At 41.5% G+C, this 15,782-nt stretch overlaps 3 protein-coding genes across 3 annotated transcripts; 2 read left to right on the plus strand and 1 right to left on the minus strand.

Annotated features, from left to right (window-relative positions):
* The first annotated feature begins 73 nt into the window (after nt 1–73).
* Nucleotides 74–2,976, plus strand: bysl (bystin-like). Its single transcript, XM_047024638.1, has 7 exons — nt 74–486; nt 690–849; nt 951–1,089; nt 1,188–1,321; nt 1,427–1,587; nt 1,869–1,971; nt 2,178–2,976. The coding sequence occupies exons 1-7, from the start codon at nt 222–224 to the stop codon at nt 2,527–2,529; spliced, it is 1,314 nt and encodes a 437-aa protein (XP_046880594.1). The 5' UTR covers nt 74–221; the 3' UTR covers nt 2,530–2,976.
* Nucleotides 2,977–3,044: 68 nt separating this feature from the next.
* Nucleotides 3,045–6,312, plus strand: ccnd3 (cyclin D3). The gene is made up of 5 exons (XM_047024639.1): nt 3,045–3,494; nt 3,668–3,883; nt 4,059–4,218; nt 4,962–5,104; nt 5,343–6,312. The coding sequence occupies exons 1-5, from the start codon at nt 3,255–3,257 to the stop codon at nt 5,508–5,510; spliced, it is 927 nt and encodes a 308-aa protein (XP_046880595.1). The 5' UTR covers nt 3,045–3,254; the 3' UTR covers nt 5,511–6,312.
* nuak2 (NUAK family, SNF1-like kinase, 2) lies at nt 6,269–14,968 on the minus strand. The gene is made up of 6 exons (XM_047024637.1): nt 14,560–14,968; nt 10,885–11,005; nt 10,384–10,535; nt 9,244–9,309; nt 8,875–9,127; nt 6,269–8,733 (listed from the first exon to the last, which is right to left on the minus strand). The coding sequence occupies exons 1-6, from the start codon at nt 14,818–14,820 to the stop codon at nt 7,652–7,654; spliced, it is 1,935 nt and encodes a 644-aa protein (XP_046880593.1). The 5' UTR covers nt 14,821–14,968; the 3' UTR covers nt 6,269–7,651.
* Between the last annotated feature and the right edge of the window lie 814 nt (nt 14,969–15,782).

A 15,782-nucleotide genomic window follows, 5' to 3' on the forward strand; every position in this document is an offset into this window, starting at 1 on the left:
CTAAATGTGTTCAAAAATAAATAAATGAATCTGTAAAAGCTGATGAAATGTGCTTTCTAAAATGTACGGAAATGTAGTTTAGCGTCACTTCCTCTGTAGCAGTGCACGTGTGGGTTGAAAACAAGTCTACGCAAGCTAACATTAATGTTAGAATACTTTTGCCAAATCTTTGGTTGAATAGGAACAACAATTAAGTAGGGCCACTTTACAGAGCCTTACCAATGCCTAAAGTGAAGAAATCCAGAGGCGGAGGGGTTGAAAAGAGCGGTGGAACGTTGGCGTTGGCTGATCAGATTCTACAAGGGGACATGGTAAGAGTCCCAGGCAGAGTAAAGAGCAGAGACACGAGGGAAGATGAAGAAGATGAGTACGTGGACGAGCGTCTGTCACGGAAAATCTTGGAACAGGCTCGAATTCAGCAAGAGGAACTACAGACAGAATATGGCTTGGAACCGGAGGTCAAGAAAAAACCAGCCACCGTTTTAGGTGACGTTGCACGCTAGCTACTGAAGTAATACAAGTTGTACTTGATGACATCCCCGTTCATAAGTCAGCCTACTACTAATACTTTAAGCCTTGCTTATGGAATATAAATATTTTTTGATGAACTAGTGGGTAAAATATTATGTTATTGTGATGTTTGTTTTATCCCCTGGACGATTGTTGTCATACTGTTATTTCTCCTGTAGGCCCTCACACCAAGGATGAAGACTCAGATGAGGAGTGGCCGGCTCTTGGAGAAGCAGGAGCAGGAGAGGGGGATGATGCTGGTTGTGCAACTGAAGTGGTGGTGGATGCAGAGGATGAGAAAGCCATTGAAACTTTCATGAATAAAAATCCTCCAATGAGGTAAGCTAAAACAAAAGGCTGGACTCCGAATCAAGCCTGGGTATCACTTTCCATCCTAACACATAATACAAGTTATACATGATACCCACTTCTTATTGTAGACGGACACTAGCTGACATCATCATGGAGAAGATCACAGAGAAACAGACAGAAGTGGGAACCGTGATGTCAGAGATTTCAGGAAGACCAATGCCACAGCTGGACCCAAGGGTCATTGAAGTCTACAGAGGAGTAAACAAGGTGACAAGTTATGTTGGATATATTTTAACAGCTGTGGATCATAGCAGGTAAATATCTTGCTGAGAACAGTTGTTTTACTTGTCTGAATGCCGTTTTAGGTCTTGTCTAGATACAGAAGTGGTAAGCTCCCCAAGGCTTTCAAGATCATTCCGGCATTATCAAACTGGGAGCAGGTACTGTACCTGACTGAGCCTGAGACCTGGACAGCTGCTGCTATGTACCAGGCAACAAGGTATGTTGGAACTATAGACATGCAGTTGATCTGTGGGTCAATTTCCAAGGATATGTCATATCTAATTTGGACAGTGGCTGACAATAAAGCTTCCGTTTATTGCAGAATCTTCTCTTCCAATCTGAAAGAGCGAATGGCCCAAAGGTTCTACAATTTGGTGCTGCTGCCCAGAATAAGAGATGACATAGCAGAGTACAAAAAACTCAACTTCCACCTTTACAACGCATTGAAGAAAGCCCTCTTCAAACCTGGGGCATGGTTTAAAGGTGAGATACTTGAATAGAAATGAGTTTATTCAGCAGTAGGGCACCCCAGAGGCTCACCGGTCAATTGTGCATACCACAGAAACGGAGGCAGTACCGCAAGGGCAAGTTATGTTTCTGTGTAGTTGCCAAAATGTGCAGGTGTTAGTTAATCACAATAGTCTTTCTTGTAAAAGACTTGTACAGTAAGCTTGCTGTACATGATCCCTTAGATGTCAGTATGCTATTTGCTAAAACAGTGATCAATTATCCAGTTTTATTTTATGCTCATTTGTTTCCCTCAGGTATTCTGATCCCTCTCTGTGAATCTGGAACATGCACTCTTAGAGAAGCCATCATCATCGGAAGCATACTTACCAAGTGCTCGATACCTGTACTCCACTCCAGGTAAGGTAGGGGTCCTCCCTTAAGGAGGTACGATGGTATAATCTTACCTAGTCTAATCAAAGGAGACCTTTATCATCCAAATATCAACCATCTGTTAACACACTATTTTTTACCTTGATTGTATACACACTTACAGTTGTGACACCTTTCAAACTAAGAAGACAGTAAGTGGGAATATTGACTGGAAATTTCCCTTTAACCCTCAGCGCTGCCATGCTGAAACTCGCAGAGATGGAGTACAATGGTGCCAACAGCATCTTTCTGCGCCTGTTACTGGACAAGAAATATGCCGTGCCATTCCGTGTCCTGGATGCCTTGGTCGCACACTTCCTGTCTTTCCGCAGTGAGAAACGTGTCCTTCCTGTGCTGTGGCATCAAAGCCTGCTCACCCTGACACAGCGCTACAAGGCTGACCTGGCTTCTGAACAGAAGGGAGCACTGCTCGAGCTACTCAAGATTCAAACACACCCTCAGATCTCTGCAGAGATCCGACGAGAGCTGCAAAACTCTGAATCCCGGGATCTTGAAACGGCAATGCCAGTCATGATGATGGACTGAGTGTGGGCAGGGCATGCTCCCACTATCTTTTGCTCCATGATGCCATCATAGTTAATATTGTACACTGAAAATGGGCAAGGGCTGCAATTGTAGGTGTGTCAGACCATGCAGTCCCTGGATTCGATATACATATTGATTGTGCAATTGTTTTGTGAATGCTAAATGAAAAACCTCACACTTCAGGCCACATTGAGTATGTGTTCACAAAATTACATGAACATGCACATTTAGTGTTTAAATACTGTCTTCAACAATTGTTGAAAAGGTTCGTTTCCCAAATAATAATTTAATATGGACCTTCACCAATCACCCTTGGAATTTCACCCTCACCCATACCTGCATTAACCACATCGGACAACAATGGACTGATCAATTTAAAAAGTAAATAATCCAAACAATCTTTGTAAAGGTTTAATAAATTAACTTTTTGAGAGTTATATAGCTATATGTTTGATCAGTGTGAAAATTCAGATTTATGAAGATTAGGTTTCCATATAACTACTCAAGGCACCACGTTTGGTGCTGGCTGCCTAGCAGTCCCCGTTGTGGAATGCTGCGCGAAAACAGCGGATTTGAGATTGAGGAAACCACCTTCAGAATATCTGCTTTTGTTGACCCTCCTAGTTTTGCTAGCAATTGACAGATTTCTTCAGATTAGCCTCGATTGTAGCAAAGTAGCTATCTGACAAAAATAACGGCGGTAACACATTAATTTGTTTCGTCGAATGGAGTTGACATGTCATGAAGATGGAGGATTCATAACTACATCAAACTGTACCACCCAATCTGCTGAGGTCATGGCTATCCGGGCCTGCAAAGACCCTGTCCTGACAACGGACTATCGGATTTGGCAAAATCTCTTAGCCATAGAGAAGACAAACCAAGTTATGCCATCCTACTTTGGCACAGTTCAGACAGATATTCAGCCCTACATGAGGAGAATATTGGCTGTATGGATGCTGCAGGTAATTGAGCTAATGTTGCATAACGTTAGATTTTATTAGCTTCCCTGGATACAGTAATAACACTCAACATCAGGCTGTTTTCCAAGCTGTACACCACAGAGTTTCGTGGTGTCAGGATAGATCTAATATTTGAAAGTGTTGTTCAACACCCCCATATAACGTTTCTCTGACAGGTTTGTGAGGAGCAGAAGTGTGAAGAGGAGGTGTTCCCTTTAGCGATCCACTACCTAGATCGTTATTTGAGTCGTGTTTTCGTTCAGAGGACAAACCTGCAGCTTCTAGGAGCTGTTTGCATGTTCCTATCTTCCAAGCTACGAGAAACAGTTCCCCTGAGTGCCAGAAGGCTTTGTATCTACACAGACAATGCCATTTCGGTCTCTGATCTCCTGGTAAATACAAGATTTGACATATATTACAATAGGTGACATGACACAGTAGCCTACACACATTTAAATGGTGGATGATTGAAAGACGTCATGAAAGATTAATACAAATGTTTCATCTTCAAATATGTGGATGTAATGTATGTAAACTGTGTGTTGGTGTGCTGTGTTTGGTCCACAGCAGTGGGAGCTGCCAGTAGTAGCTGGGTTAGAATGGAATCTTGGCTCTGTGCTTCCCTCTGACTTCCTGGAACCCATTCTTCATGAAATACCAATAATCCCTCTTAACCTCCATGCCTTGCGCAGACATGTCCACTCCTACATCGCCCTTGCAGCAACAGGTATGGGTATTTTGTCTAATGGAGTTAGCTGTTTCAGTGACATCTGCTGTTTTTCTTATTCAATTAAATCAGGCACCTCTGTGTTTGATGAACAATGGGCACACAGTAGCCATAACTTCATTTTCACTTCATTGCAGAGATGAACCACTGACACTGAGTTTGTGTAATCCTGTATTGCGGTATGAAAGACCTATGTCCGTCCTTTCAGTTGCCCAATTTCCCACGAATCTCCCATGAGGTTGCCTGAGGCAACCCATAACTTTGATTTCGATGTGTCAGCAGTTCATTGCAGAGATAGGGATGAGTTTGTGTAATCCTGTATTGTGTGGTATGAAAGACCCACGTCTGTCCTTTCAGTTGCCTAATTTCCCACGAATCTCCCGTGAGGTTGCCTGAGGCAACCAGTCACAGGGATATAGTATTTTGCATTGAATTTGACCTTGCATCTCTATAGTTTCAGTAAAAGATTACTTTAAATGGTTTGTTAGTCACACCAGCCTAATAGCTTAAAGACAATCAGCTTTTGGGAATGGCATTTTAGAACTTAGTTTTTGTGTCATGGTGTGTATGAGAGACAGGGATTTTATCGATTTCCTCCTGACTACAAATTTACCAACAGCATTTCCTCCAGCACTCTGGTATTTTGCCCTGCATTAACTGCCATCCACAAGTTAATAATAAGCTGCTACTAACCTAAAAATATACTTGTTTTGTACATCCATTTTCCTATTCTCTGTTTCCAGAATATACATTTTCAGTCTTCCTGCCCTCAACAATCGCTTGTGCCAGTGTGGCAGCTGCCATCCGCAGACTCAGTCTTCTTGATGGAGGGCTCTCCACTGATTCACTCATGCAGCTTCTGGCTAATATTTTGGCCATTGATCTAGTAAGGCTAAACTGTATAACCTAATATTCTGCTGATTCAATATATTCTGTCTCAAACTCAAGCCTGCCTTGCAGTTCACCATGGTAGGGTAAAGGTTTAAAGTTAGCTTAACTGTTTCAGGATGAATCCTAAGCACACTTGTTATTGGGTGATGCTTGGGCCAACAAAATATGTTGTGCATCTGTAACCTGACCCTTGATAACTGGTGACTTATATGTTTTGCTCTGTACCTTAACAGGACTCCCTCAGCTCCTGTTATAGTCAGTTGGAAAATATGCTTGACCTCAACCTTCCCTCGTGCTCCCAATCCACAGCTGTCAGCAGGCCAGGAACGCCTGCTCTTGAGCATAGCTCCACCCCCACTGACGTGCAGGACGTACATTTGTCCCCCCTGGTCTACAAATGATGTACACAACTTCACTTTAACTAGTCTCAGGAGCGATTGGTAGTTTATTTATGTAATAATTCAAGTGAGACCAGAGCAATAGCTAATGGCAGTGTGCAACACTGTAGAGTGGTACAAGCACATTATCTCTGTACTAAGATTGTCCGTGATATCTTGAAGTTCCTCGCACACTTGGTGTTTCACACATAATTAATTAAAGGGATGTCCTTTTGGGACATTATGTAATGGTTCCCTGCTATTAGACAGTCTATTTAAGAGTTCAGTGTTGTTGTTTGGCGGTTGCTTCTAACATTTAAAAAAATGCTTTGTTTCTTTATCTTGCTTTAGTATACAGTTGCAATAGTATTCCTATTTGGTTGGTGACGTTTGTTTTCACTTCAGACATGCTATTTGTCACACTTGCCTGACATTTTTCACTTGATGTTAATGTTAGCTTGGTGAGTCATGCTTTCAATGCATACAATATGAATTATCATAAAACATTTCTTATCCTATCTATTAAGTGTATTCAGTCCTTATTGATTCTGAAGTGACATTTCTCGATTCCTAACAATGTGCTGAGATAGACCTCTAGTAAGGTTGCGTGATAAGTGCTGATAAACAGTCTTCTGTATCACACTACAGTAATAGGTTAACCACAACTACCATAAACATTTATTACTAGGTCACACAGAACAAAAGATATTCATTTATTTTTTATTTTTTATAATTCACTATGCCAGATCAGTGAAAGCACAAAGTCACACAGATAAGGCTGGCATTGTGGCCAATATAAATGTGGTCCAAAAAAAAAAAAGCTTCTGAAGAATCCAGTGTTTCCATTTTCATGACACATTTGACATAATTATGTGCAAGTGGATGACTAGACAAAATCCACACTTTCCTGTTTAACACAAACAAAATCCCAACAAGAAATGTATACAATTACATTTGAAAAGCAATATCCTCAGTATTTGTTGTTAGTGATATTGCTGCTTTAGTCTAATGTCTTTACTACCACTGAATATGCGACTGTAAGTCGCTCTGGATAAGAGCGTCTGCTAAAAGACTATTAAAAATATGTTTATGGATTGCTGCTGCTGACATTCAGAGCTCCAAATACAAATTTGATACAAATTTCCCTCTAAATCCAATTTGTCTTAAGCATATTCCAGTCATTGGCAAGCAACTTGATGCTGAATAGGCCACCATCTCTTGTGCAATTAGAAATGGTGTATTTATTCAACATTCATGTGAGTGGCCATATTAAACAGCCAAATAGTTTGATGAATTGCATAAATCCTAATCATATACAAGACATACTGTACATTGACTTAACAGCACAGCAATAAAATCTCACTCCGAACACCTGCTGTTATGATTACAGGGCAACCAAACTCACCTTTAGACTTTTTCTCATAAAGCAATCAACCCATGGACAAAGGCTTCATGGCATTTTTCAGTTCCTTAAAAGGATTACATATTAACTTAATCAGTACTACATTCGCTTGTCTAAAGCTTATACATAAATTCCAGAAAAAAAGTTGTTTCATATTGTGCAGTTTTAAAGTCGCCTTAACTATTGCATTTCCTGTAAATCCCTGTTCTGTTCTAAATTAACTGCGAGATGTAAAATGGAGGCAAGTTATACTGGTTCTGCCACCATGCAAAATAATTCTCACAAGCTTTTTGAGTCATCTCAAAAGTTTATCCAGGAATAAATATGCTTGCTTATTGGAAAGGCTCCTGTAGCACAAAAACATGTCACACTGGTTGGTTGACATATTCAATGAGATGAAAAATCTTTGCTCACTAATTCCTTTTTTAGAATCTTTGGTATTGATGAAATGCCAATTTCCCCACATCCTGACATGCACATGTAAAAAAAGAAAACAAAAAAGAAATCAATATTGAAATGCTAAGAACAGACTTAAAAAGCCAGTTTCTGACAAATATCCAAATGTCTGGCCCTCTAGTGCCTCTTAAGAGGCATTTTAAAACGTAGTCATTTGAAAAATATCCCAGAATATCCCAGTTTTTGGTACTGTACTTCCTTTAGACGAGCATGATGGCATCAAAACTGTCACTTTCTTTATAGCTACCATGACACATCACTGCTAAAAGGTTTCAATAGTCTTGGACATTTTTGTTCCATAGTTGTCCTAGTTTACTATGCTGTGTCCAGATCCTCTGGTTGGTTCTCGGCTTGGTGCTGCTCCCCCCACCACCACGGCCTGTTTGTAGGTCTCTGTCATGTTCTCACAGTCAGTGATAGAGAAAGAGCTGTCTGCAACTCCAGATCGGTAGCAGTCCCAAAGTCCTCTCGGCCTCAGCTCTTCTTGAAGGTCAAACAGGTTGTCGGCAGACACACACCCTCTTATGGTGCTCTTGACTGGGCGTTCCACTGGTGCTGGTGGCCTTACACGCTCAGGCAGGTCCAGTTGGTCGAAGGACTCTGAGGAGAGGATACTGTCTTGGCTGATGGCACTGCTGGGCCTTGCTCTGGGTCCCCCTCGTGGCAGGGAGGCTGCTAGCTGGTCCAAAGAACCAAAATCTTGTAGGCCACCTGAGGAGAACTTGCCATGGTGCTTCAGGATGCCTTTAGAGTGGGGTGTTGTTGAAGGGCAGACGTGAGCTTGTGATATCTGGGGTAAGTCACTGCTCTCGGGGGAGGAGGAGTAGTAGCCGGACTCCCGCTCCACAGGCTTCTTCAGAATACCCTTGCGGGGGAGAGAAGCAACAGGCTGCACCTGGGTCGGTATGGACAGGCCAAAGGCTCTCTGTGGTTCCTCTGTCCCCGCGCACGGAGCTTCGCTGTGGGCCTTCTGCTTCAGACTGCCTCGTCGTTTCAGGATCCCCTTGGCGGGCCGAGTGGTGGGAGCCCCCACTTCGTGTGTGGTCTGGGAGACGTTGTTCTCTTTGCGAGACCTCCGCAGGGAGCGTTGTCGTACTACATCTCCTCCACTGCCTCCTTGGGAGCGCAGCAGACAGCGCATCTTGGATCCATTCTCTAGTAAAGGTCTAGAGGTCCGACGAAGCCAGTTGACAATGTGGGTGAGTCCCCCTGGTTGCTGAGTTGTTGCCATGGTTGTCCCACCTGGTGGCACCACCCCCGCAGTCTCACCATCGGCCAGCAGGGAGTGTTGGTAACCCCAGTTAAGCCACCAGTGTCCAGCGATCTCCTCTATTGTAGCTCTACGCTCAGGGTTCACCATCAGCATCCAGCGAATTAGACCACAGGCATCTGAGACAGAAAGCAGAAAGACACACCCACATTGACTGCTGATTTTTTTGAGAGATATTCCATCAGTGGAAGTGCATGACAATAAGTAAGAAAACTGCAAATAAGCCCACAAACTAAATCCACTACTGCCATGAGGCTCACCTGAAGGGTTTGTTGGTTTGCGATAGTTCCCAGTGCTGATCTGCTGCACTAGGTTCTTATGGTTGTGCCCATCAAATGGCATGGCCCCATGGACCAAGGTGTAGAGCAGGACCCCAAGAGACCAGGTGTCCACCTCTGGACCTTTGTATGGCAGTCCATTAACTATCTCTGGAGAGGCATACAAGGGACTTCCACAAAAGGTTTGAAGGTACCCATCCTTATGGTAAATGTTTGAAAGTCCAAAATCTGCTATCTGTGATTGGGTAAAAAGGAAAGTATTTGATTTATAACTTGATATGACATCAGTGAAACTGAAGTTTGGCATGTAGTTTCAATGGCACTGTTGTTAAGATGCCCTTTGTCCCTTACCTTAATATTACCGTTGCCATCTAGTAGAATATTCTCCAGTTTCAGGTCACGATGTACTATCCCATTCTAGAATGGGAAAGAAGATAAGTTATAATGACAGTTTTTTTTTATTATGTTATTCTACACGATTACTGTTACAATTGGTGTGTGTTTGGTTACTAATTGTAGATCTGAATAGAAATTGGGTCAGAACAGATGCTGTTCCAACAGAAGACTGTTCCGGAATGTCAGCTATGCTACCATTGTGCTCCACTCTGTAGGGGGGCATGCCATTGACTGAGACATGGAGCAACAGCTTAAATTTAGCATCAAATTAAAACTAAAACTAAATACAAGTCAACTACTTTTGTCTTGAACGTCTGTTCAATTCACTCAAGATTTATATGCTGGAAGAACATTTCTCTCATAACAACATTATTTTGTAAATATATTTCATGCCAGCCACATATATTTTTGTATCAGCCACATATTGTGGCTGATACAAAATGACTCTATAACAACTACAAATATCTACAATACTGACTAGTATTAAGCAGAATAAATACTGACAGGTGGTCAGCATAGTCCAGTACAGGACACTTGTAAAACTTGTCAACAGAAATAGACTTCATGGTTCTCCACTGTCCCACCAGGATACTTTGAACACATTTTACTGTGATGTGCCTCTACTACAGTATAGGACACCATGTGCTGGAATCTTTTAGTAACAAACCTATGGGCCCTAGAAGAGGATTGACTGTGTGTCTGTGAGTAGGACTGGTCCATTCCCTTCTGCACTCATAAAAGAGTGGGTGTGTGTTTGCGTGTTTCAAGTTTGCTGGGCATGTTTCAAGTTCGTTGGCCCAGTGTTGCAACAGCCCTGTTCACTATGCCAGGCCAACGGTAAATAATATGCATAATTCACATTATGTAACTGTGGAGGTGGGGCTTCACCAGTGCAGCTGATGAGGATCAGCACTACTGTCCATGTGTTTCCACAACTATTACTGGTGTATGATTTTTAGTAACAAACAGGCACAATGGCATTTTTACAAGACAACCTTTATGCACACCTGAGCATGTAGAGACATTTGTATTCTTCACCCTGAAAGGAGAAGGAGACTTTCTAGAGTGGCTACAGCAGTCTAAAAGGCGGTTTACCTGATGGCAGTACTGCACAGCTGAAACGATTTGCCTGAAGAAGTGTCTGGCCTCGTACTCAGTGATCCTCTGCTTCTCACAGATATAGTCATACAGGTCTCCTCGGCTGGCGTACTCCATCACTATGACAATCTTGTCCTTGTTTTCAAACACTGCAACACCAAACCCAAACCCAGAGAATGGTCACGCTCTGTACAGGAGAGGATGGCCCTGTCAGAAGGCTCTCTCCACACATTCCGGTCAGCGGTGTGGTCGTCATTGTGGAGGCACCCCCACTTATGTCATAGAGAAAGGATCAGTGTGACTTAATGACTTGCGTGACCAAATATTGCAGAGATTTGTGTGGAAACATTGTACAAGATGGCTCACGTTGCTCTTCACATGCAGATTTGATCACCTTTTTTCACCTCTTAAAAACTGTATGATTCAATTGGATCATTTAGGGAGGAAAATGTTGTTTGTATCAGTGTGATCCTAAACAGAAGTCTATTCTGAGCCTACCTTCATATATGGTGGTGATGTAGGGATGGTTGAGAGAGGACATGATCTCGATCTCTCTATGAATGTGTAAAAGGTCTTGCTCATCCTTGATCTTTTCCTTCCTGATTGATTTGATGGCCACCTGATGGAGAAACACATCAAACGTATTCTTCAAGCAAATCCGTCAAACATGAATGAAGCATGGTAGCTCATCCCGGCTGGTACCAGGAACCAGGAACCATTAGGCTATATCTATCAACACACTTTTCAAATTCAGTTCCAAATTGAATGGACTGAATGCCTTGAAGCTGTATGCTAACCAGTTGGTCAAGATGTTGTTAGCCTAATCCGCTTTACTGCAAACAATGCTATGTGAACTGCTCTTGAGACACCACATTGATGTACCTGAGAAAGAAAAAAAATGAAATACACATCTTCTAATGAAAAAGCAAGGAGGTTTACTCATTGTCACCTATTTCCTTGTGGCCACCAGCCACCCTGTAGCCTCAGGTTGTACTGGTGAGTAGACAGACTAACACTACAGTGTCATTGTGACAAGGCAGGTCCTTGTCTTCTCCCTGCTGACATAAGGTCTATTGTTTTGTGTTACGTCAGTGTGGTCCCCCAGGTTATGTTTATTTGAATTTCAATAGAAATTAAATCTGAAAGGTTTATCATGCGTAGGAGTGTGACTTTTGCTAAGTATGTGTGTGTGTGTGTGAGCATGACAATGTGTGTATGATGATGTGTTCGAAACTCTTTTGTTACTTTGACACATACTGTTGTTATGGAATCTTGTGTGCTCTTGGGTGGGTGATTGATGTACCCTATTCTTGTCTAAACCTACACAGGACTGGGTACAGCACATGTGTGTTTTGATTGAGGCTTGTTTAGATGCTTGGGATTCCACACTGTCCACTGTGCGTCAGCCGTGTGACCCTAGGGGTGACCGGGTTCAGAGGGTTCACAGGTGACAGGGTGGGGGATCGTTATTCACCTCCAGTCATCCTCACAGTAATGCTAAGGTCGTACGTAAGCTCAGTAAAGATCCCATCACCTTTTAGCTTCTTCCCTTGAGTCACAGTCTGGGTCCTCTCTCACACAACAGTATGGCATGTGTGCAGTTTTTCACATGAGGCTTCGTAGACAGGTGAATAACGTTTCTCATTTCCCTTTAGCCGTCAGCCTAGCCTTGGTATCCCATTCAATGATACTGCTGTCTGCACTGACACACGATGTGTAATACATGGCTTCTGAGACATAAAGTAAGGTCAAGGGTTCATTCATGACAGTCTAGTCTCAGACTGCCAGGCAGAAACTTTGTAGGCTAATTCATCACCCTTTTAAGGATTAGAGAGTGTAAACAGTGGATGAAGTCTAGTCATTCAGTTCCAGTGAATGTGTACATTCAGGTGTAGGCAGACAGGGCCACATGTGCCTACAGCACTACTGCAATCTCCAATAACGTTTACAGAGGAATTAAAATATCCACTTAGTAAAACGTTTTTTCCACATAATACTTTAGTCTCTGAAACAGCAAACTATCACTTTAAGAGTGTCAAAAAATTTAAAGTGTTGGCATCAACTCTCATGAACAAACTTAGTCTGCCAAACACACCTAAACAAGTGACTCATAACTAAGTTTGTCCAATTTGTTTTGAAATGTTTTATTATCAGCTTCAAAACACAAAGGGCCATATCCTAGATTTCTTTTGCATTTTTGTGTTCCATTTTTACATGGTCATTGATGACAAACAAGATATGACAGGTAGGCTACATCATCATGTACGGCTAAATGTGTTTCCTTCTGGTAACTCCCGGAATTTCTCAAGTACTCAAATAGGCTTCCCCTTTTCTATTGTCGTTTCCTATTCCTGTTCCTCATCCCTGTCCAGCATAAATCAACTTATAATAATAATAGACTTGAGCTTATTTGTCATTGAGTTTGTCTGCTTCAATCATCAAATCTAATCACATGCATTGTGCTTTTCATTAGGATTCAGGCAGCCTATTACCGTCATTGTAAACACAACTCTTAAATAGACAAATGCCCTGCCCTGCTCTTCACCACCCCCCCCCACACACACACTCCTCTGTAAGAATAGGCCACAAACAGGTTATGTACAAGGTCATTCTACCATTTTAAAGCCTCAAGTCGGCCTCATGTTTTGTTTTTGTGTTTTTTACTTCATACTTCCAAGTATTGATCATTTGTAAGGCTCCGATATGAGGTGAGTTACACATCAGTGTCCATTCTTTCTCTCTATTCTTTGCCCTTAGGCCATAGGAGGGGCTGGAATGCACCTACAGAGACCAGTGGGAATTCAACCACCTGCCCTTCTGAGAAACATACAAAGATTAGAAAAACGCTAGACTTGTCAACACCTCCAAGAAACTTAACCTCCCACAGATGTTCTCCAAAGACACATCTGGTTGACATGTCACTCTCAGTGCCTGAAACTAGATTAAGCTGAGCATTACAAAATTGATGGGAGATTACGGGACTTCAGCTTTCACTCTACTAACCACTGCTTTGTTGGGGAACTACAAGGGAATAGTTGTTGTCCTTTAGTCTCGCCACTTGTTTTGGTGTTACAAATCTCCTGCATTCAACGTAAATAACTGGTTGTGTCTACACAGGTGATTTGATAACATCAGGAAATCTCTGTTGTGGTCATCAGTCCAATTTTGTTGAATTCACTGCATTAAGTTATTATAGGGCCAAACTATTAAGGTTAGACTTTTACAGGATAAACTTAAAAATAATAAATGAACCAATTATTCTGAATGATTAAATTGAATTATTTGCCAATATATATTCCGAAATGCCATTCTGGATTTTAATAATTGCCTGATTGATAGTTGTACATAAATTACACATTTGTTTATATCTATAGCACTGCAGTAGTTTGAGTTTCTAGACCACATAGTAGTCAACAGGTACTGAGACACAGGATGCAATATTCTACATCGAATAAATCATTTTTTACTGTCGGGTCGTATAGGAAGGTTGATAAAGCTATAGTCTACTCTCCAAGAGAATGTTCTGTTTTGTTTCCCCTAACCGTTGAACCCTTGTTCAAACATATCTTAGTCTAGGTCTTTGTACAACAAATTCCAAAACTGTGGGGGAAATAGTGAGTGCCTTCCTAGAAGCCATTTTACCAAGTGTCGGGTTGCCACATTTTTAACAATATAATTCCAGTAACAGGCATGGCAGAGAATCAGGAAATTAAACCATCCTTTGTTTGAACTTATCTGGTGTTGAGTGGCTATGTTCATCTTATCCATTTCCAGGCATACATACTTTTTAAAACACTTGATTTCAACTGGTGTGCTTTCACTAATGCTGTATTTGGCCTAATCTTTCCATCCAGGTTTCTCTTTCTAATACAGGCCATCGCTCATAATATACACAACATGGCTGGGTAAAAAATGTCTTGAAAAAGATTGTCCCTGTCTTTCTTAAGAGTCAGGTAAAGACCCAGATGGACTTTCCTAATTTTTCAGGTCTCAACGAGACAATGGGTATTGAAAATACCCTAAATTCTGCAAGAAGACAATGATATTGATTGAAGTAAAATAGGTAGACAGACGTGTTTAGAATTGCCAGTGCAGGACATAAGCGAGCACATTGCATAAATTAAACGTGCAAATCATGATATGGAAAATCAGAAAAAGCAGTTAGAATCTTACCATTCTACCGGATCTCTCGATTGCTTTCTTGACTTTCCCATAAGTGCCTTTTCCAAGCGTCTCCATAAACTCGTATCTATGTTTCAAATTATGTTTGTGGTGATGTCTTTTCACTGCCTGTCGTTTTATAGGACACTGAAAGTCAGTTTTCCCGACCGAGTTTCTGTCAGGTGAAACTCGCCTACTGTAAGGCATACTTGGCGACTCTACGCTACAGTTAAAATGGTTTGCATCCATCTTCGGTCGAATGTCTTTATCCATCGTTTTCTTTTCCGAAATAATTTTATTTTAGACACGTCCCATTCCTAGAGTGGCTTGTTTTTCTCAGATGGCCTTTAGTCCAGTTATCACAATAGTCGAGTTAAAGTAGAGAGCAACAGGGCCTATCTTTCTCTGTGCGTTAAATGACGATCGCCGCTTATTTCTATTTGCTGTTGTCTGCCACGGGGGCGTGTTTAGCTCTTCATAGGTCTGCCTCTGAGCACGCCATGTAAACTGGTTGGGTAAAACTTGCACAAGAATCCACAGCAAAAGCGCACATGAAACAAAAGTGAATGTACCCAAATTTACAAGATCTGCATCTTTTGTTTCCATAGAAAAACTGTAATTTACGCTTGTCTATATGTTTTTTGTTGTTTAGTTTTTTGTACTTGATCATCATAAATCATCTTGGTATGGTATCACTCAATTATTGTGGTTTCTTGTTTACCAAACATTTAACCCAAATAATGTTCGGTTTAAATAATACAAAATCCGGCTTATTATTTTCACGAGGCATAAGGTTTTGAAATAAGACACCAATACACTGACACTGTGACTGCTGGTCTCCCAGACTTAAAACAAAAACCTTTTATTAGTTCACTTCATATTTTACCCAGAAGAGGGAGAACTTTACCTAACAATGTTGCAACCTGGTTTACACTCTGTGGCCGAGTACGGCCCGCGACGCATTTGGACCGTCCCTCTGAACAATATCAGACACTTAAAATAAAAAAAGTTTACATTACCTAATATGCATAAGTAAGTACATGTTTTGATTTCAATAGCAATTAATATGAAAAAAAAGTATTTACGATATTAATAATGCTCTTTTAATAGGTTATATATCCCTTGGGTGTCTAATCTAGCATAATAAATACATTTAAAATGTAATTAACATCTTCACAGTAAAACTGGTAGTCACTCCGGGCCATGTAATGTTCTGTTACAGACCGACCCGGCCC

The sequence above is a fragment of the Hypomesus transpacificus genome, chromosome 9, assembly GCF_021917145.1.
Source record: "Hypomesus transpacificus isolate Combined female chromosome 9, fHypTra1, whole genome shotgun sequence".
NCBI classification, from domain to species: domain Eukaryota; kingdom Metazoa; phylum Chordata; class Actinopteri; order Osmeriformes; family Osmeridae; genus Hypomesus; species Hypomesus transpacificus.